Here is a 23177-nt window from a genome sequence, read left to right as displayed (position 1 = left end):
TGGTTCTAGATTTTCTTATTCTGGACATTTCATGTGAATGGAGTCATATGTGGCCATTAGTGACTGGCTTCTTTCATTTAACGTGTTTTCAAGGTTCATCCCTGTTGTGGAATGGATTGGTCTTTTTTATTCCAAAAAATACTCTATCATAGGAATATGTGTATTTAATTCAGCCATTTATCAGTTGATGGTTGTTTGAATTGTTTTCATCTTTTGATCTTTTAATAAGATAGCTATAAACATTTGTTTACACATTTTCGTGTAGACTTGTTTTCATTTCTGGGGAGTATATACCAAGAAGTGGAACTGCTGGATCTTATGTTAACTCTATGTTTTTAACTTTTATTTTTTTTAAAGATTTTATTTATTTGACAGACAGAGATCACAAGTAGGCAGAGAGGCAGGCAGAGAGAGGGAGAGGAGGAAGCAGGCTCCCTGCAGAGCAGAGAGCCGGATACAGGACTCGAACCCAGGACCCTGAGATCATGACCTGAGCCAAAGGCAGTGGCTTAACCCACTGAGCCACCCAGGCACCCTATGTTTAACTTTTAGGGAGAAGCAGGCTCCCCATTGAGCAAGGAGCCCAATGCAGGACTTGATCCTAGGACCCCGGAATCATGACCTGAGCAGAGGCAGATGCTTAGCAGACTGAGCTGGCTAGGTGTCCCTCTTTGTTTCTTCTTAATCAAACCTTATCTTCTCACATTTTTTTTTCCTTATCTCAGTGAATAGCTACATCCTTTTTCAGGTTCCTCAGGTCAAAAATTTAGAGTCAGCTTTGATTTCTGTCTCACTTTTATACCTCATAATTGGCCCATCATTAAATCCTTTACAGTATATCCAGAATCTGCCCAATTCTATTTCCTTCTCCTCTATCATAATGGTTTAAGCCATCATCATCTCTGCTCTGAATTCTTATAGTAGCCTCCCAGTTGTCTCCCTACTTCGATGCTTACTTTACATTCTCTTCTCTACCTTGAAGCCAGGATGATTTTTACAAAACATGTATCATTTTACATCTCTGCTCAAAACTTCCAAAAGCTTCTCTTTTTGATGCAGAAAAAAGCCCAGTGACCTGAGTTCCTTTCATATGTTCTAACTTCCTCTACATTTGTGGCCTCATCCCCAATATTCTTTCCTTGTGTCATTCTGTTCTAGCTATGCTATTCTATTCATTGCTATTCTAACTATGCTACATCTTGCTGTTCTTATAACATTACTATAGCATTTGCTTACCTCAGGGCCTTTGCAATTATTAGTATCTCAGGCTGGAATACGCTTTACTCTGACATTTGCTTAGCTTAAATCCTTCAGCTTTCTTTTTTTCCTTACTGTGTTTCTTCTCAGATATTCACTTATCATAAACAGCTTTCCTGACTGTCCTAAGTAAAATAGCATCTACCTCTTAATGCTCCCTATTTCCTTAATCCTGTTTAATTTTTTCTTCCATACCACTTGTCAACTTATAGCATTTCTATGTCTGCTTATACCCCCACTAGGCTATTACGTCCGTAAACTCAAAGACTTTGTTTTTCTCACTAGGTGTCCCCAGTGTTTCGAACAGTACCTAGAATGTAATTGGTGTTTGGTTAATATTTGTGGAATAAATAAATAAATAAAAGCAACTTCTGAGAGAATCAATTTCGTTCAGATTCTAATAGTAGTAGTCAAGTCATTTTCAGATGCTTCCGTCTTCTCTTCTCTGACTGCATCCCTGATGAGAGCAGAGGCAAATTTGTATGTGCAGCTGGGTATGGAATGGGTAGAAAAGTGGAAGGTGGGGAAATGGAGAAAAAGAAGGCCATATCGTTCTCCACTCTTCCAGCCTGAATGTACGACCAATTTGGCAGAGGGAACTTTGAATTTTAAATGAAGTTGGTGTTTATTAATCAATAATAACCTGGACTGGGCATTTTAATTACCTAGTTAGGTTATTCTTGGCACTACAGAAGAGTGTTTAAGGAAATCATGGGACCTTTCTTTGCCCAACTTTTCCTTCAAAGGGCAAGAGAAAAATGAGTCTGTAGATTGGTTACAAAGAGGCTGTGAGGGGAAAAGATGAAGGGCTTCCCCCCACCACCCCCATATTCTGTGGAGTTCTGCTTATTAAACACAATGGTTACCCTTCTTTTGTGGTTTTTATCATAATGTTTGTTTACATGTTTGCTTCCTTTACTGGACTATGAGCTCAAGAAGAAAGGGCTAGCAGTTTATTAATCCTGTTTCTCTAAGACCTGCCCTGGTGCCTGATACATAGCAACCATTTAGTATTTGTTGAATAATCTCCCTGCCCCCATCTCAATTCAAGGATTATTTGAATAACAAAAATACCTTGAGTGTCAAAAATGGAGTATTTGGTGATACACAGGTGGCTTATTGTTTAGATAATTAAGATTATAGCATATTCTAAGATTTGGATCCATTTACCATGAAGAAAATTCCCATTCTGAGGGAAAACACTTTACTTTTGAAATATATCACAGGGTTGGCTTTATTCTTCCCTTTTTGCCCAAGGTCTTAACTATCTAATCTGTTTCTCCTGTTTCAGCAGGGCACCAGTGAGGCTTTTAGGAAGCCCAGTGTTGGGAATAAATGCTAAAATAATCCTCTTCTCTCCACATCTGGTATGGCTGTGATTCCTGTTTAAAGGAAGAGCCTGGATCCTTATTATTTAAAAGTCTAAGAGTCAACATCTTGTGTATTCTTGTGGTAAATGCAAAATATTAAGCAATATTCTGAAAGACTGAGGAGAGGGTTTGTGTTTCAGTAAAAAACTACAGCATTACTATCACTGTGATATAGAGATGAAAAGTTATAAAACATTTTGGCTCAAAGAGATGCCACATGAATTTAATAATTTTCATGTGGATAATTTTCCAAACAAACTGTAGCCATGACTTAATCCCTCCTAGAAAGACAGGAGTGTATCTTCAAACAAACTGCCTAAGCTCTTTGTTCACAGTTTGCTTTTTGATTCAGCAAGATGGATTGTGAGGGGTAACAACCAGAGCTGTGACAGCTTTGGCTAAATCCCACCTGGCGTTCAATCCCTTTCTCCTTTAAAAAGCTCTCCAAGTTCATAATTCTACAAAAGGATTAATCAACGTCATTGGAGGGGTGCCTTGGCTTGGAGGTGGTGGGGGGAAGGGATTTAATATGCCAATTAAAAATCCATTGTTATAGAAAAATTCTTGGGTTGTATTATTTGTATAGTGAAAGCAACCCAAGTATGTATCTTATTTGAACAGTAGTGCACTTGGGCTGACAATGAAGTGAACTAAAAACATTTAGGGCCTATTCCACTGCTTTTAGTGAATCTTTACTGGTCAGTGACAGCCCAATGAACCTTCTTTGGGCACAGTGAAGCTGCCAATTTCTTAGCCTCTAGATATCGTTTCATCCATAGCACTGCTCCATGATCACATTATATATCCAACACACATATGAATGTGAAACCTCCTCCATCATATCCATCAGCTTATCTCCTTTCGACCTTCATCCCCCCCACCCCCCTCCCAGCTAGAACTCTCAGCAAGGAAGGAAAGAAAAACTGTAATAGTCTTTTAGTGTATGTGAGAGCTCCAGACAGAGGAGTTGCAAAGTACAGGACTAAATGGTTACTTAGTATTTCTTTCAGGTCTGTGATATTATGCAAAATACCTCACGGTTAGAATAGGCAAGTTTTTAATTGAGGCCAGGGAATGTCTACTTTGGGATATCAATATATTATTGGTTCATTTTCATCACTCATGAAATTTGTAGCAGATAATTTGTCATTAATAACTTAAATATTAATGTTTAAGAATAAATTACTTAAAAATGGGAGTTAAATTAAAGCTGCCCTTATGTGTAGTAAAATTGTTTTTCCTTTACTTGCATCGAAGCAGCAGAAGAGAGGATAGAATTAACATGGAGAATTGCTGACTCTGTCCATGGGAATGTGACAGTCCTGGGAGGACATGTTAGGAAACAGATAGAGGCTCAAAGGCCCTAAAAAGTAGATGCAAGAGATGACAAAATTAGATGGCCTTATACTCTTTCATACTCTGTCATCATTCCCTGGATGGAAAGTAATTTGCTACCTCATCCTTCCTTCTTAAAGTAGTTTTTGAGACTTGATTTCTAATATTTAACTACTTATCATGCATTTAATTATATATGTTAACAAGAGAGGAAAACCCATAAATAAGAAACCATACATCAAATCTTGCTTTCAGAATGAACTGTGGATTTCAGCTACTTGATCAGACTTTATACCTGAGTTGTTATTAAGTGCCAATATTGTTTGTATCTGATGTCTTCTCCCTTTATTAACAGCATACCTAGGATGGAAGTGAACAGGAGTGCAGGGGCATAGGGGTTGTCAACCTGTGGGAGAAGGAAATAAATTTTTAAAATTTGGTGTTTGGTCCCTGGACCGTTCAAGAACGGCAGTCTGTTAAAATATTGATGTGTGCATATGGTGTCATCTGTTCAGGATGTTCTAGTAATAGCCAATCTTTGAGACTCTGAGCTTCAAGTTTAAGAGAAACAGGAGATGAGAATGTGGTATTAAAGTAGTCTTTTTCCTCTTTAGAACTTTGATGCCTGTTTGTCTTTTGATTATTCAGTTTAATTATTCCCTTAATATTTTGCTGTGTTTTTGTGTTTTGCACATTTTGCACCATTATCTCAGGGCTGCTGGACCTGAAATTCAAGTACAAGTTGTTGAAATTTTTACATTTTTTAACAACACCTTAGCAATATATTGGAATATGGTATAATTTTCCTTATTTTCTTTTTTATGTTATTGCGTTTATTGATGTAAGTTAGGCATTGTGGTTTATATATACATTTTTCTTTCTTTCTTTTTTTTTTAAGGTTTATTTACTTATTTATGACAGACAGATCACAAGTAGATCGAGAGGCAGGTAGAGAGAGAGGAAAGGAAGCAGGCTCCCTATGGTCCTAGGACCCTGGGATCATGACTTGAGCCTATGGTAGAGGCTTTAACCCACTGAGCCACCCAGGCACCCTATATACATTTTTCCATCTATAACATGTTTAAATGCATTTTGAAGTATACAAATGAAAAGTATTTGTTGTTTCTATTATATAATTGTATATTAACTTTTTGTCTGTACATACATAATATTTCTTTTTTTTAAGATTATTTATTTATTTGACAGAGAGAGAGAGACAGTGGGAGTGAGAACACATGCAGGGGGAGTGGGAGAGGGAGAAGCAGGCTTCCTGCCACGAAGGGAGCACGATGTGGGGCTCAGTTACAGGACCCTGGGATCATGACCTGAGCTGAAGGCAGATGCCTAACGACTGAGCCACCCAAATGCCCTTATTCCTTTTTTATTATTATTAAATTCAATTAGCCAACATATAGTACACCATTAGTTTTTGATGTGTTCAATGATTCCTTAGTTGTGTATAATACCCAGTGCTCATCAGATCATGTGCCCTCCTTAATGCTATAACATTATTTTCAATGTGTATGTAGTCAAAGATATTTTTCCAGTGGCATTTGAAATTAAATTTTAATTTTCATTCTATTTTTCTTTGAATTTGATCAGTATACTTGATTAAGAAATCAGCTTCCCTTTTTTTTTTTCTGCATGAAATGAATGATTTTTGCTTTTACCTTTTAGGTAACAAACATACATTTAGGGTAGCTAAGGTTTGAGGATGGGAAAAACAGCAGGGAGTTCCCAGGTTGAATGTGTTAAATCCCTGAAGTAGCAAACACTGAAGCCTATGTAGAGACAGTTGTTTGGCACTAGCCTGGTACAAGCAGGTTTTTTTTTTTTTTTTTTAAGATTTTATTTATTTATTTGTCAGGGAGATAGAGAGAGTACAGGCAGGCAGAGTGGCAGGTAGAGGCCAAGGGAGAAGCAGGCTCCCTGTGGAGCAAGAAGCCAGATGTGGGACCGGATCCCAGGACCTGAGCCGAAGGCAGCCGCTTAACCAACTGAGCCACCCAGGCATCCCGGAAGGTTTTAACACGCAAATCCTGTTTTGTTGCTCTTGTTTTCCTGGTACCCAAACAAAACCAAGATAATCAATTGCACCCTGCCCACAACTGCTCAAAATGGGCCCTTAATTTAATAAAGAAAATAAAGACATTTTGCTTATTTGTTTTTTGAGAATCTGAGTTCTGTGCAAACACTCAGGCTAAGAGCAGGGGGAGGATAACAATATTTGTTAAGTGATGAGCATATGTCTAATATTTTACTAAATAATATCAAGTACAAAAGAAAATATTAACATTTCTATGAATAGTGATCTCCAGATAGGGTACACGTAGAAGGCAGTTGATAAATGTGGCATGTTTTCTATAGGATTGCCATTGTGCAACATTTGTGGTTATGGACCTCTTAAAAATCTATTAAAAGAATAATACATAGTCACACAAAATTTGTATGCAATTTCAGGGGGTGGGACCAAGAATCTCTAAAATAGAGAAGGACAATAATTTTAGGTCATCACTTCTTCATTATTTACTCAGAGAAGTCCTAGTTGAGGACATTTATTACTTTTTGTGTTTTCTCACAGCACCATTTATCTCACCTTAGATGTTCATGGCTATAAATCAACATTTATTAGTGTGATTATTTGCTTAATATATGTATCCTTAACTTGATTCTAAACTCCATGGGAGCAAAAGAAAATCCATACTTACTGTGTCTTTTTTTTCTTTAAATTAATTAATTAATTAATTAGACCAAGATCAAAAATAGGCAGAGAGGCAGGCTTGGGGGATGGGGGTGGAAGGAGGCTCCCTGCTGAGCAGACACCCGATGGGGGGCTTGATTCCAGGACCCTGAGATCATGACCCAAGCTTAGGCAGAAGCTTAAACCCACTGAGCCACCCACGTGCCTCCATACTTACTGTTTCATTCCCCATGGTGAGCACAGGTCTTGGGACATAGTAATCACATAAATATTTGTTGAATAACTCAACAAATGAATGTGGATGACATTAAATATAGAATTTGGAGAATACATCTAGGGTTATATGTGCTAGAATTGTTGAAACAAGTTTCATGGAGGAGGCAGCACCAGTTCAAACCATATTTATTGAGCACTTTTCATGGATAGGGCTTTGGGCTATGCATGGTATGGGAGTGATAGAGTTTGTTTTTGGAAGTTAGGAAGTTATGATAGTCGCAGAGGTCACTTGGGAAATAGCTTAAGGAGTAAGTATAATTGATGAGAAAACTAGCACATCTAGTACATGATGGATAATTGCAGAAAACATGGTGGGACCAAGTTATGAATTGTTTTTAGCAAGATGTCAGACAGGTTGGCTTCTTCATAAGCAGACCTTGTGATGAGGTTTTGTATCCAAGTGATATCTTAAGGAAGGTGCTACCTGATGAAACAAGAAAGGGAGTAAAGGGAAGGGGAAAAAAGCAAGGGGAAAAATCTAAACACACACACAGTGCGTGTTTGTGTGTGTGTGTGTGTGTGTGTGTGTGTGTGTGTGTGTGTGTGTTTATTTATGTAAAGTGTTTGTCTTAGACTGGTCTGCTAGGGAGCTCTGAAGTGTAAATTACACTACAGAATATGCCCAGATCCAGCCAAGGGAGCTAGGCAGTCGTACTCCTACATTTCTTAGGCATTGACTTAGAGCTGCCCCAGGGATATAAATCCCCAGGCCCCTTCTGTTTTCTCTGCAGGAACAAGGATGCAATAGCACTAGTCACACAAGGGCAGTCATCAGAAGAGTAGCATGTATTGATGGGCATTAGGAACAAATCACACCGAAGCCATGGGATGGTGCATAGAAAGGTCAAAGGAATGGGAGGGAATCTCAGGAGAGCACCTGCAGCATCTGCTCTGGGAGTCTTAGTTTGACTTAATAGGCAATAGAGATGCATTGAAGTGGTTCCCAAACCTGGCTGCACATTAGAAACACCCTAGAAACACCCAAGGAACCTTTAAAGAAAAATTAATATTTGGGCTCCATCCCAGATAAATTAAATCAGAACCTCTTTAGGTAGGATTTGGGCATCAGTGCTTTTTGAAAGCTCCTCCCTGGGATCAAAGGATGGACTTGAGTATAGGCTCCTGAGAAAGCATGTGGCAGGATGTAAGCAGTGTTTTAGGGAGCTAAATGGGCAGGGATTTATAGGCTGGATTGAAGGAAGAAAAAAACTGGAGTTGAGAGTGTTGATAAAAGGTCATGCTGTGGACTATAATTGTGGCAGTGAAAATGGAAGTAAAGGAACAAATTTAAGAGATATCTTAAGGAAATATCCAGGAAATGTAATAACATTGAATGTGAGGGCTTGAAGGGCAGAGGAGTCAAAGGTGGCTTGAAGACTTCCTGGGTAGGAGTCTTCTTTTGAAGCAATATTCACTGAAGTACTGTGATGCTCAGACTGTATGGAAAATTTTATCAGTCGAGTCCTTTGACATTTTCAGCTGGAAGAGGGAAGATGGTTATTATTAATGAGGAAGGTTGTCAGGGGACCTACATTATTCTTTGGTCACAGCTTAGAAATTGTGCTGACTGACTCAGGCTAAAAATGATTGTTAAATCATATTATCCTTAAAATAATAAAACTCAATATATCTTATGTGACCTGGGAAATCTGTTCCCATGGAACTTGCAGCTTGGGTATTTGGAAGATGGTGTTCATAACCTTCTATCATATTGTGCTAGTGTCAGTATTCTCATTGACAGTATTGGCATTTGTTAATTCTGCTATTATTATTGCTAAATATGTACATTTATAGACATCTGTCTTATCTTCTTAGTCATGAATTCTAAACCTTGACATAACACATTATTAGACATATCATTAACATTTTATGCTTTTTAAAAATGTGGTGAGATGCCTCTTCTGTTTGTGGAGAAATGTGAACAACTTTTCTCTCTTGACACAAAAATTATGTAAGCACTTGAAGTTTAAATATCTTGCCTTAATTGTGTGATATTTCTTTATAAGTATACAACAACAAAAAAATAGTCACAGCTACTAGTGCCACTCTTTTTGTATAATATTTTATTAACATATCACATGAGGAATCCAAGAACATAGAAAAATAAGGACTATTACCCCAATTTACATTTGTAATAGTTGAGGCCAGTTTAGTGACTTGACCATGGTTGCTTAATACAGAAAGTGGTGGGAAGGAAGCATGAAATCAGCACTTTTGTTTCCCAACTCAAATCTCTATTCTTTATGCACTTCTCCCTCACTCTAGAACCCTGGAAAATGATTTTCCTTAGTTCTGCTTTTCCTAAGTAGTGATCATATATTTGATTATCTTACTTCCCAAATCTGAGCTGGGACCTTTAATTTGGAGCCACAGCAGTGGCAACAATAACAGATCTTTCTCTGATACTGTCTCTTAGTTGCCAGAGATTGTGCTTGGCATTTTATAAGCATTTTCTCTAATCTTCTTACTAATCCTAAGTAGTAATATAGTAGATAAGTAATAACCTAAGTTTATAAATAAGAAAATGGATTGTTTTGTCAAAGGGTGTGTGTGTGTGTATGTGTGTGTGTGTGTTAGCTTGTCCCCAAACCTTTTATGCAGTTTAGCTTCACTAACTTTAGGAATACGAGTGCTGCACAGTTACCCCCAAGACCATTTGAAGGTTTAATTATTTACAGTCATTTTACACTGACTTTGGTTTGGGGATTATTGAATAATGCATTATTGAGTTTAATTGAGTCAGCCTCTCTGACGGAAGATACTAAAGGCCGAATGAAACAAAAACTGAAATGTGCTGTGCAACATGTACGGAACTGAGTGAGTGTGAAAGAACGTTAAGGTCTCTATCTGCGTTCATGGAAGCCAAACACATTTTCTTTTAAAGGTTTTATTTATTTGACAGAGAGCACACAATCAGGGGAGCTGCAGGCAGAGGGAGTGGGGGAATCAGGCTCCACATGGAGCAAGGAGCCAGATGCGGAGCTTGATCCCAGAACCCTCAGATCATGGCCTGAGCTGAGGGTGATTACTTAGCCGACTGAGCCACCCAGGTGTCCCAGGCAAACACACTGTATATGAAAGCTGGATCTGAGGACCTATGTGATCCTGAGTGTAAATGTCAGGGTACAAGCAAAAACTCCAGGTAGCCTTGCAGACTTTCAAGGCACAGACCTGGTAAGACGAAAGCCAATTTCTCAAACAGTGAAGCGGGACCCAGGTAATATATGAATTATACATGGAATGACAGAAAATTTCATAATTTTCATAAGTGATGAAAAGGAGTAGGAAAATAGGATGGCAGACCTGAAGGACCAGGAGGATGGAGGGGTCTTCTGAGCTAGTAGGTGGGGAGGGGCTCTGGACACACCTTGTTCAACTCTCCCCTCCCTCACCCTCAGAAACTCTTTGTGACCGTGCTCTGTGATGTAAGCCTGGGGACGATATATATTCAGCGTGTGCACAATATAGGGTGTCTTGTGATTCAGACGATGAAGTTCCAACACTGGAATGTTCTCTCATTTCTGAATAGCGATACTAAACCATGTCTGAGCTCTGGCTCAACATGTTGGGAATTGGATCCCAACTTCACCTTCCTGTGTGGTTTGGGATTGCTCCTTCTGTTCCTGTGCTACCTGGTGGGGATTCCATTTCCAAATTGGAAAAGCAAAATTACCCAAAAGGTAAGAAAACCTTGGGGAGGGGAGGAACTCAACATAGATTATTACGGTTTCCATTTCTAATCCCAAATCTTATTCCTTTTTTTTTTTTTTTAGACTTTATTTAAGACAAAGGAAGAGAGCAGAAGTGGGGTAGAGGGGCAGAGGGAGAGAGAAACAGGGAGTGCAATGTGGAGCTAGATCCCAAGACCCTGGAACCCTGACCTGACCCCAAGGCAGACACTTAACCAACTGAGCCATCCAGGAGCCCTAATCCCAGGTTTTAAAAGGAGTTTGGTAGAGTGGGAGAAGCACCTAAAATGGGAAGTCTTAAGAGAACAGACATTCACTCCTCTAGGAAAAGAGGCCTGGCAGGGGTAAGTGTTAAGAAAGAACTAAGGTTTCTACTTGAAACTACAGTCTATCTGGGTATGGTGGTGGTTCTTGGATAAAATCCCAAACTCAGGGATTCTGTAGTCCTGGATTGGGTTATTTTGAGAGGATGGGGTCTGTGTAAGAGAACAAAGTTTCCCAGCACTCGACCATATCAAGTCACATTCCCAAGTCCAGCATCACTTGATCAAGCCTTCCTTCATGCTGAGATGATCAGAACACTGCTAAACCTCTGAGAAGACAGTGAGGTCGGAGCTATGACCTAGTTTACAGGGTCCTACCTGAGGCAGCACAGGTGTGACTGTTGGGCTTCCTTTTCTATGTCCTCAATGAACAAAGGACTTCGGATTGTGGACCTCCTAGACAAAGTCGTCCCCTGGATTTTCCAAAGAGTAAATATTGACAACATTTTATCACCTTTAAAACTGAAAAAAGCAAGGAACACAAAGTTCTACTAAAGTCCTAGAATTCTTGCATAAACGATGTTTCCATTTCTGAGAGAAGAGTAAGACATGGTTCCCAACCCCCCTCATTTTCATTTTTCTTCTAGCATCAGGGCAGAGCCAAGAGGAGGAGGAAAGGAGAGACACTGGAAGGTAAGGTTCTGCCTATTCCACCTGAGCTCTCTCCAAGGCTGATGCTTGCTGCCCTCTCCATGAGGGCCCGGTCCATGAACTCTGAGGATGCGAGCTGCTAGATACATTCCCTCAGAGGAGAGGCTCATGGAAATGTAGCCAGAGTGCAAAACCCTTCTCAGATCCCTGCTCTGACCATTATTGAGCATGAAGCAGTGATGGATCTGGACAACGAGTGCTTCCCACTAGGTGGCCGTGTGAGATGACAAGAGTCAGAACTTTTGTCTCCTGACTTTGTGAAAGCTCTCTGACATCATGGACCTTCAGGAGTCTTCCCTGACCTCTCTGCTTCACAGAGGTGGTCTGATCATCACATGGATAATTTACATGAAAGTACTTTATACAGGAAGCTAGATTACTAACCAGCTTCACATCACTGGCCATTTGCCCTCATCTATTGATTGTTGGGGCTTTCAGAGTCCAACATCCCAAGGCTGTCCTATAAGGGGACTCCTGGATTAATACCTATGTTTCTACTTTCACTATATAACTCAGTCTCCTGTTTCCCCAGATGGCAGATGGTACCAACGGGAAGTGGAGGAGACCCGGAAGCTGATCTCTATTTTAAGAAGGTGACCAGTTTTCCCCCTTGATCCTATTGCCTCTTAGAGCAGGTTTTATGCAATTGCAGGATTCACTGCAGTCTGTCAGAGCCATGGGGTGGGGGTAGCCATAGGAACAGATATTGGGGTGAATGGTACTGAGTACACTGTCAGTTCATTAAAGTGGGGCATTGTGAAGGGATAGCAGGATTCAGGTGGCCCCTCCCTTGTCAGGTCTGCATGGCCGCCTCCCCTTGTTCTGGTCCTGGCTGCAGTTTTTTACCTCCTGTCTCCTGCAGCCCCCTCGGCCGGCATCATGATACCATCCACTTTCGTCAACTGTTATGTCCAGACCCCTCCTGTGAGATAAGTAACAGCACATTTGCTGAGATCAAACGGCTGCTGTTCCTGCAGGCACTGGAAGATTCTACTTCCTTGGCTTCCACAGCTCCTGTGACGACTTCATCATTCACTCTCTCCACTGACTTCTCAGCAGTCCCTCCAGGAGAGCTAATACCAGCTTCGCTGCCTGAGTCTTCCCCACCACCTGCCTCCATCTTCTCACCTAACCCAGTGATCCCTGTGGCTGATTTCTTTCCACCCTCACCACCGGGTGATTCTGTGCCACCAGAGCCCTTTCCTTCCTTGGATTCCAAATTCCCAATGGACCATTTCCCAGCCCAGCCCCCTGCCTTTCCACCTCCTGTCCCACCCCATCATGCTCATTCAGTGGACCGTAGCGTCCAAACAGAGACAGTGTCCCTAAATACCCTTTCCCAAGATGTCAGCCCCTTTCCGCAGTTGTGGGAACAGTGTCCATATCCTACCACCTTGGAGGAGGGCCATTTACAGCAAACCCCCATCCAGTTTGAGGTTTCCAAACTCTGCATAATGAGTCCTTCCCTGCTGCGGATGCCTCAGATAACATCTCGAATGCCTCCCCAGAGCAGGAATCCCCAGGAGTTCCCCATCTACTTCCTCCATCCATGCCTGAGAACCTGCCTCAACTCCTGCCTCAAACCCAGCCCCTACCCATCCCTCATGTCCAGCCCCAGGCCCATCTGGTCCTCTAGCCTAATCAGCATCTGTGGAGTGTGTTTTCACAGACCTCACAATGTATCCAACCATCTCACATCAAAAGAAATCCAACAACTGGAATGGAACGTGTTGCAGAAGGTACAGAAACGTGTGTGGGGTTTACCCACTATAGTCCAAAGATCCCAGGAGGACTACTGTTCTGCGTCTAACCCTTGTTTCAGCCACAAGGCCACCAAGGCCCAAGTTGTAATCTCTGTCACTCCTGGGAAGTTTCCTCTGAATGAAGAGCTTCGGAGAAAACTAGAGTCTCATCTTCAAAAGAGGCTCATCCTACACCAGAGGGGCCTAACCCGCAGGATCTATGAGCCTCTAGCACTGACTCTTCCACAGCAACTGAGTCTCAGCGCCATGGTGGACGCTCGGGGATCTCTAATAAGAGTCTGATCAGAAGGAGTAGGTCAAAAAGCGTGTATGTGGAGCTCCCAGAAATTCTGCTAGAGGACATTTCCTGCAAAGATGACCTGGAAAAGGATCAGGGACACAACCCAGCAAATGATATGGGATATGGTTCTGACCAAGAACATAGCCGATCTGTGAAAAATTCCATGGTGTCTGTAGAGACTACAGGACAGAGACAACTTGATAAACTTGTGAAGACTGTGCATAATTAATGGCATTCCATGGAGCAGACATCACTTGTTTCTAAGAAATACCAGAATGAAATAAAAGAGGGAAGTTTGCCACCATCACAGGTTGAGGAAGACTCCCTGAATACTTCCAGGAGCTTCCCCTTGTTACACCTACGGCAGCACAGATGCTGGAAGACCATATTAAAAGGCTTAATAAGAGGGTGACTTGGGGCCTTCCCCCTAGGGTCCTTGAATCCATACAGTGCTTTAAATCAAAAGAGTTTAATGGAAGCTTGACATCTCTCTGTGGACACAAAGCAGGAACAGCCAATTCAGCCCCCATCCCCAATCATCCTTTCCCTGCCACCTCAACTGCGGGCAAGGAGGAACAAAGAATTTTGAGGCCATTAGCCTCTAATATAACCCATCAGACTCCTACATCTGTCAAACGTGACTCCATAGGCAACAGATGGCCCCCAAGGCCGCCTAAAAGGCAAGGTGCGCTCAGATGGCCTCCAAGGCTGCCTATAAGGCAAGGTGTGCTCACATGGGAGCCAAAGGTCAAAAGTGCAAAGGCCGATGCTGGAAGAGGACAGTAACCAGGCATAAAGGGGAAGAAGCCATAACCTGGTGGTGTGCCCACAGAGTAAATATTTCTCTAGTAACATGTTGTCTGTTCTGTGTACTGTTTTGGGAGCAATGGTTTTGGGCAAATCAGTTCAGCCGTTATTGATTGCTTCCTTCATCTTCTAAAAGGTTACCAATCTCCTGGACCTCTTGGGAAATATGTATCATGTGCCCCCGAAAGCCCCCAAAGCCCATTCTCCCTCTGATGGGCTCTCTCTCCTGTCCCATGACTTAGCCTTCCTGAAAATATACAGTAGCTCACACCTCTCCCCTCACTGAATGTTTTACACCCTTTACAGTAAGTCTTCTATATCGGAGGAGGATCAAATACAGGTATAGTTTTCAGAAAATATTGATTAAGACACTGTTGTGTTAGCTTAATCATGACTTAGAAGTCAGTGATCAGAGGATCCCACAGGTGGATGAACTCTGAATGGGAGTGTTTTTGGGGGATGGGGTGTTGTTCTTGGGCTGGTTGGGGGTGTTTCTTCAGGCTGCTGGACTGAGGATGTTTTTTGCAGAATAAGAGCATCACTTAGCTGTTATTCATATGAATGTTGACAAGGCAGCTGCCACCTTCCAGGATAAGACACCTTTGAAGAAATGAAAAAGTGAAAGAGAAACCTTGCTGGTAGAACAAAAGTTTATTTCTACTCATCCCCTTCTCAGGACCTGTCCCACTCCTCTCCTTCCTCAGTCTGATCCAGGCACCACCACTTTGTGGCAGACTGGAATCTGGCAGCCTACCGATGCCTTATACCAAAAAGGCATGGCTCTGTTCCTTGAGTATGCAAGCAATACCTGCAGGCTGTCAGGCATGGCATCCCCTTTGGGGGAAGGTGATCTTGGTGCCTGCCTTCCATCCACACTCGATGACAATATATAAGATACGGCCTTTACTATGGCTAGGATGGCGGTTTGCCACCTTCAATATTCACGGCCTTAGTGGAGCCATGGTAGCTCTTCCCCAGAACACGTGCAACTTATGAACCAGAGGTGAGTTCTAGACTGTGTACCAGGATACAGATGTTTGGGGGCTTATCATGGAACTCCATGGAATGCTTTACTTTGGGGGGAGGGCATGATGGCACATATTCCCACACTTAAAACAGGGCTCTGGACGGAAGGCAACTCCACCTCAGACTGGGACTCAAAATGGGGTGAGTGTGCTAGAGAACACCTGAGGTAGTCTTCTGGACAGTCTCAGGATGCTCAGTGCTAAAACAAAAAACCAGATGTCCATGACCTCTCTCACTACCACTCTTATAGCTTCCCATTCAAGTTATCATTGACCCTACACTATCTGAATGTTGGGGGTCACAGATAGAATGCAGATTTGATGTGGTGGAGGCCCTGAGGGGGACAATAGGTGGGATGGGGCCCCAGGCAGGGAACCTGAAGAGGTGGTGAGGGGGTACACGCTGATCTTATATCTATGCGGACAGACCAGCCAATAACCCATCCTTGTGGTTCCTACATAATCTCATTTTATAGTCCATTATGGTCAATCCAGTGTTCTTCCCACCACCCTGTAGAGCTTATTACTGGGAATACTTCTGGCATCAGAATACTATAGTCTGACATTCTGTTCTCTTGCCTCATGGCCCTGTCCTTCCAGCTTATATGTCTCTTAATTTTTCTACTCACATCATTCACCTTCCTCTTCTTGCCTATCCAGCAAGGCCTTGTTATTCCTTTCCTCACTGATTGCCACCAGTCCAGCATAGGAAATAGAGTTGATGGTACTGTAATAGTGTTATCTGGTGACATGTGGTAGCTGCAGTTGTGGTGAGCACAGCACAGCATAGAGTTGCATACCTGACACTAATGTGATACTGCATCAGCCATTCTTCAATTAAAAACAAAACAAAACAGGCTCCAGTACAAGTGGACCCCATCTAAACTCCTGCCCTCCTTACTGTCTGGCAAAATCTTGTCTCTCTGCCTTTTTTTTTTTTTTTTTTAAGAAATGCCTTTCTATATGTAACTGATCACTGTTGGATTAAATCTCCCATGTCAAAACTGAGTCTACTGGTGCCACATGAAATTCAGCCCCAGCACTACCCGGAAATTATTATTCATTCCACAAATACTTATCTAAGACCTACTAATGTGAGCAAAATAAATGGAGTTAGGTCAATATTTCCTTAGTACATTCTTTCCCCAGTTTCTCAGACCTAATTTATTTTACCTTATTTTTAATTTCATTTGAGAGAGAGAGCAGAAGCACAATCAGGGGTACTGGCAGAAGTAGAGGGAGAAGCAGTTTTCTGCCAAGCAAGGAGCAGGACTCAATCCCAGGACACCATGGCCATCACCTGAACCGAAGGCAGATTCTAAACTGACCGAGACACCCAGGTGGCCCTCAGATCTATTTCAAATTTCCTTTACTTTCTTCAAACTTAGGCCATCTTCGCATCCAGCACATCCAGCACATCCAACACAGCTCACAGAGGAACAAGAAAGCAGTGATAGAGCTTCTCACAAAACAAAACAAAATGAAATCCTTCCAAAAAAATATCCCCATTCTTCTTTTCCTCTTCCTTCCTGTTATATGGAAAGAGGTTTCCTTCCCAGTCTCAAAGGAAATATATTTTCTGAAATGTCTTTATTGAGATAGAGCTAAGTTCTTGTCTTGATGGACTAATCTACCCTTGTCAGGTCTCCTTCTGACTCCTCCCTGTCCTTATGAGGCACTCAACATCTCTTTGAAAATGATTTTTACTAGAGAAATGTTTAAACATGTACAAGAGCACATAGAACAATATAACTTCCCACATATCCATTACCAAACTTGTTCTGTTATCATTGGGTGGGTGTGATACACTGTGATTAAAGTGCAAAATCCCCTTTAAAACACCTTGCCATCCATCTCTGAGACATATGCTATGTATCCACGTCGAAGCTCTCACGTTTCTTTGGTATTTATCACCTGTGCTACACACTTATTCAAAACAGATGTATGCAGCATTTGTGATGAAAAGGCACTGGGCTTTGAGGCTTTGGCAATTAATTTTGCTCTGCCTTAAAGTCAACCCTGAGGAGCAATTTGGGTGAATTCCTCAAACACACAGAAGAAGTAATCTTAATTCAGGGCAGAATTTCACTGTCCCTTAATCACTCGGTAACTGTAATATTCCAAAAGCATAGAAGAACACCGTCTATGTTTTTGAAGGCTTGACATTGTGTGTTTTCAAATATTTAGAAGAAAAATTTGTCATGTTACTTTTCAAATAAACTACTGTGTTTCCCCTATAATGGAGTAGATAAAATACTCCCCTCTTTCCCAAAATGCCATTAAAAATAAAAAATTAGATGAAAACTGCTCAATATCATTAACCATCAGGAAAATGCAAATCAAAATCAATATTTACTAAAACTTCACACCTACAATGATGGTTAAAATCAAAAAGAATACAAATGTTGGTGGGAATGAAAAATGGTACAGCTATTTTGGAAAACAGTGTGGCAGTTGATCAAACCTCTGTCTGCCATTCCCCCTGATATGCTCTATCCCTCTCTCTGACAAATAACAAAAATCTCAAAAGAAAAAAAATATATATACCAGATGTTATGTAACAAAAACAAGGGTTTTATTTTGTATATGTTAAGTTTAAGCTTCCTTTTTGATATCTAATGTAAATATAGAAGTAACCTTTCAATACTCAACACTGGAGTGCAGAGAAGTCTAGCCTGATCAGCACAATGCATCGTATTTAAAGATATAAACAGGGGGGCGTCTGATCAGCACAATGCATCGTATTTAAAGATATAAACAGGGGGGCGTCTGGGTGGCTCAGTGGGTTAAAGCCTCTGCCTTCGGCTCAGGTCATGATTCCAGGGTCTTGGGATTGAGCCCCGAATCGGGCTTTCTGCTCTACATGGAGTCTGCTTCCTCCCTCTCTCTCTCTCTGCCTGCCTTACTGCCTACTTGTGATCTCAGTCTGTCAAATAAATAGTTTCTGGGGCACCTGGGTGGCTCAATGGGTTAAGCCTCTGCCTTCAGCTCAGGTCATGATCTCAGGGTCCTGGGATTAAGCCCCGCATGGGGATCTCTGCTCCTCGGGGAGTCTGCCTCTCCCTCTCTCTCTGCCTACCTCTCTGCTTGTGATCTCTCTCTCTGTCACATAAATAAATGAAATCTTAAAAAAAAAAAAGACAGTTTCATATCAAATAATTCATTTCCCTCATTTGAAGTGTAACTATGATTACCTCCTGAGATGTCAAATTAAGATTTTGCTTCTCCTGACAATGATAACACAGTAGTATAAATACCTACAAATATGAAATTAGAGTTTTAACTGCATTTGACATTTTTCAAAAGGATATATGTAGATTAAACTATCAAATAAAACTCAATCATATATGCTTTCATGATTACTGCCCTTGGAACAACCCAAGTCAGAGACAGGAAAAACTAATATTGGTCTACCAAATATCACTAGAGTTTCCTCTTTTAAGAATAATAGGAGCCTTGTTAAATGTCAATTACCCTGTAATTAAAATAATAATAATAATGGCAGACAGATTTCTCACTATTGGAGAAGGGGATTACAGATATGGAAGGGAAAAAACTAAAATTAACCCTGAAGTTTGGGTTTGACTGGAAGTGGAGATATTAGTGTAAACTCATAGTTTTTAATGTATATAGATATAGGATAAATATAGATGTATATTATGTGTGTGTGTGTGTGTGTATACACCGAGAAGGCATGGGGGTAATAATACTCCAGTAACAATGAACACACTTAGCACTCTTAGCACCCATATATTGGCTTCTCAATACTGTACTCCAGCAAACAGAACCAGGATATCTTAGAGAAATGGCTGATTCTAGGACTGGTGCCGGGAAAATACCAGATGGTCTTGACATATGGTGCTAAATAAGAAAATAAAAAAATGTTCAAAGAATGATAGAGATATGTCAAAAGTACCCAGAAGTTAATCTTAGGGGTTTCCACTATCTAATCCTGTGACAATAGGAACATCAAAATAAATATTGATAATAACAGACTATAATCCTCTAAATAAGATAGAAAACCATGAGCCCATATGAATAGAAATGAATAAAGAATGAAAAGTTTGATGAATAAAAAGACATATACATAACTTCAAAGAACCCACCACAAAATAGTAATCACAAAGAAAAAAGTATAAAAGTCTGGCACACAACACCTTAATCAGTGATTAAACTGAGCATTATGAGTAGTAGGATTGATATTGATAAATATTGATATGTTGATAGGACAAAATCAGAAATTAGCCTTACTTGTGTGCTACCCCTACCAAAGGCTTAAAGTCTGAAACTAAATATATGGGAACATCAAACAAATCCAAACTGAAAGATATGCTATAAAATTAATAGTTACTAATATTAAGAATTTATGGCCATCAAGCATCAGCTGAGGAACTCTCCCAAACTAAAAGAGACTATTTTTCATTACAAAACTTTTTAATATTTTTTTACCATGTGCATTACTTCCTATTCAAAAGTTTATCCATTAAAAATTTTAAGTAAACAAATACAATTTGATAACTAAAGAGTTTGACCCAGAAATTACATTTCTAGGTATATACTCTAGAGAATAACTTGAAAACATTCACACGGAAGCATATACAAAGGTGTTCATGGGAGCATTGTTTATAATAATGAAAAATAGGAAACAAATGTGCAGCAATACAAAAAAATAAACCGTTGATTATCCATTTAAAGAAATACTATGCAGCAGTTAAAAGGAATGAGGTAAATCTACATGCACTATTATATGTAGATTGACAAGATATCTGTTGAATTAAAAAAAATGCTCCTGAGCAATGTCCATAATATGACACCTTTTTAAGTGAAATAAACAACTATTCATATTTTAGGTCTATGCATAGCACAGAATGTATACCAGCCTGATGACAGTGATAGTGCTTACCTCCTAGGAATGGGTGATCTGTAGGAGTCTTTAAGCTTATGGATACTGTTTTAATTTTTTTTTATTTTCTTTAAATACTGTTTCAATTTTTTAATTTAGATAATTTAATCACACATTACTTACATTTTTAAAAATAATTAAAAGAAATAATTTAAAATAAAACTGACCTAAAGTAGCTTGCATTCTATTTTGGGAATATATTGAAAAATGATAAGTCTAGTGCTTCTCTTCTGTCAAGCATACCTTTCCATCCATTCACTTGATCTTTCAAATACTATATTCTCACTTCGTGTTATCTCATGGAGCAATCAACCCAATGCCATTCTGATCATAGAGGTGGGTCCACAACCTTGTCTGGCCCATCAATACCTCTATCCCTATGACCACATTTTTGGTTCAGGAATTAGCAAATATTCATATCAGTATTAATTTTTTTTAATTTAAGCTACTTTGGGTTAGATTTCTACCCACTTGTATCCAAGTATTTCTGGCAAATATAGAGAGACATACATTTAAACAAATATAGTCAACAGAATAAAACAAGTAAAAGAGAAACAATAAAAAAAAGACAGACACTATATGAAGTGGCATATTATTTAAGATAGACTATTATATGTTAAAGATACATATGATGAACCATAAATTTACCACAAAAAAACACAGAGCTAATAAGACCAAATAATAAATGATAAACAAAATATTCAATACAAATAAGGAATGAAATATATGAAAGAATTACAAATGACACAAAGAACAAAGAACAAATGAATACCAAAAAAAAAAAAAAAAAGATTCAAACCCAACTAAATCAATAATCACATTATACATAAACAGCCTACATTAGTTTTCTATTGCTGCCATAACAAATTACCACAAACTTAGTGTCTTGAAACAATACAAATTAATTCTCTTACAGTTATGAACAACAGAAGTCTGGTACAAGTCTCATCAGGCTAAAACCGAGATCTGCACGATGTATTATTCCTTCCTGGAGACTCTCTGAAACTGTTTCCTTGCTAATTCAAGTTGTTTAAAGAATTAAGACTCCTACAATTGCAGGAAAAAAAAAAAAGACTATTTCTTTTCTATCAGCTGAGGGCTGTTATTGCTTCTAATAATTACCTGAAAGCTTTAGCTCATGGTTGCCTTCCCCCATTTCCAAAGCCGGCAATAGAGGATCAAAGACTCTCAAATTTTGAATTTCTCTTGCCTCTCCTCCTGTCTTCAAATCAACCTGATTTCTGCTGGGAAAAGTTCTCAGATATTAAGGACTCACACTGGACCCACATGGCATTCCAAGATATACCCATTTTAAGACAGCTGATAAACAATCTTAATTCCATCTGAAAACTTAATTACCTTATATCATATAAGGTAACATATTCATAGGTTCCAGGGATTAGGACATGATCATCTCTTGGGGGCCACTATTCCACCTACCACCAGTTTAAACATTCACTAAAAGACAGAAACTTGGGGTGCCTGGGGATCAGTCAGTTGGGTGTCCAACTCTTAATTTCAGATAGGGTCATGGTCTCAGGACTGCAGGATCAAACCCTGCATCAGGCTCTGCACTGGGCTGGGAGCCTGCTTAAGATTCTCTCTCTCCCTCTCCCTCTGCCCCTTCCTCCACCTCTCTCCTCCTCTCTTTAAAAAAAAAAAATCAAAACTAACACACTTCAAATATTAAGAAACACTCTAAATTTGTTTAAAAAAAAAAAACAAAAAGATAAATGATCCTAATCAAAACAAAGCTGGGAAGAGAAGAGTGATGCAAAACAGTAGACTAGGACTCCAGGAGGCTTTGAAAAGTTCTCCCATACACCAGAGAATCTAGAAGCCACAGACATATACACGATAGGACAATGTACTGAAAAGACCTGAGAGAACACTACTCTTTCACCAGTAGCTAATCTTTAGGCTCAGCAAAAACAAGAAGGGAGTGCTCCAGCACACAGCCAATCTGCAAAGATCTAGAGTCTTTTCTTTCCTCTTTTTTTCTTTTCTCCCCAGTCATTTAAGAAAATCTCTGACAAACCACTACCTGAGCACTAAGCTAAAAAACAGACTTCACCCACACACAACAAAGAATAGTCTGAAAACTGACATACTTAATAACAAGGTTTCAAAATATATAAAGAAAGAAACACCACTTCAAGGAGAAATAGATAAATCCACAATTACAGTCAAAGATTTCAATAGCCTTCTCTAAGTAAGTGACTGAAAAGACAAACAAAAAATCAGTTTGGACATAGAATACTTGAACACACTGTCAATCAATTTGACATAATTAACGTTCATACAATACTCCACACAAGAGAAAAATGTACAAGATTAACCAAGACAAAACACGTTCTGTATGGAGACATAAATAAATCACACACACACACACACACACACACACACACATTACCAAATAAATTTAAACTCTTCAAATTGGAAAAAGTATGTACTTCTACCACAGGGAATTTTTTTAAATCAGTATCAGAAAAATCTGTGAAAAATCCACCAAATATTTGGAAATTAAATAAAAACTTCTAAATAACCCATGGACCAAAGAATAAATCAAAAGGGAAATTAAAAATACTTTGAACAGAATGAAAACAAAACATAACACACTGAAATTTCCAAGATGTACTTAAAGCAGTATTAAGAGAAAAATTCATAGCACTAGATGTCTTTATAAGAGAAGTCTCAAACCAGTGACCTGCGGTTCTATCTTAAGCAACTACAAAAAAGAAGTGCAAATTAAACCCAAAGTAGGTTAAAAAAAAAAAAAAGAAGAAAGAAAGAAATA

At 39.7% G+C, this 23177-nt stretch overlaps 1 protein-coding gene across 1 annotated transcript in view; it reads left to right on the top strand.

Annotated features, from left to right (window-relative positions):
* The first annotated feature begins 9433 nt into the window (after nucleotides 1-9433).
* Nucleotides 9434-23177, top strand: part of LOC309846294 (spermatogenesis-associated protein 31D3-like) — a 45638-nt gene continuing 31894 nt past the window's right edge. The window contains exons 1-4 of the mRNA XM_082695176.1: nucleotides 9434-10619; nucleotides 11539-11584; nucleotides 12135-12195; nucleotides 12465-13341. Of these exons, the coding sequence (XP_082551302.1) occupies nucleotides 10428-10619; nucleotides 11539-11584; nucleotides 12135-12195; nucleotides 12465-13341 (1176 nt within the window). The 5' untranslated portion in view covers nucleotides 9434-10427. The remainder of the gene's footprint in view (nucleotides 10620-11538; nucleotides 11585-12134; nucleotides 12196-12464; nucleotides 13342-23177) is intronic.

Source organism: Mustela nivalis (assembly GCF_964662115.1).
Source record: "Mustela nivalis genome assembly, chromosome: 13".
Classification (NCBI taxonomy): domain Eukaryota; kingdom Metazoa; phylum Chordata; class Mammalia; order Carnivora; family Mustelidae; genus Mustela; species Mustela nivalis.
The sequence above is the reverse complement of the archived record's forward strand: the minus strand, read 5'-3'. Positions and strand labels throughout refer to the sequence as shown.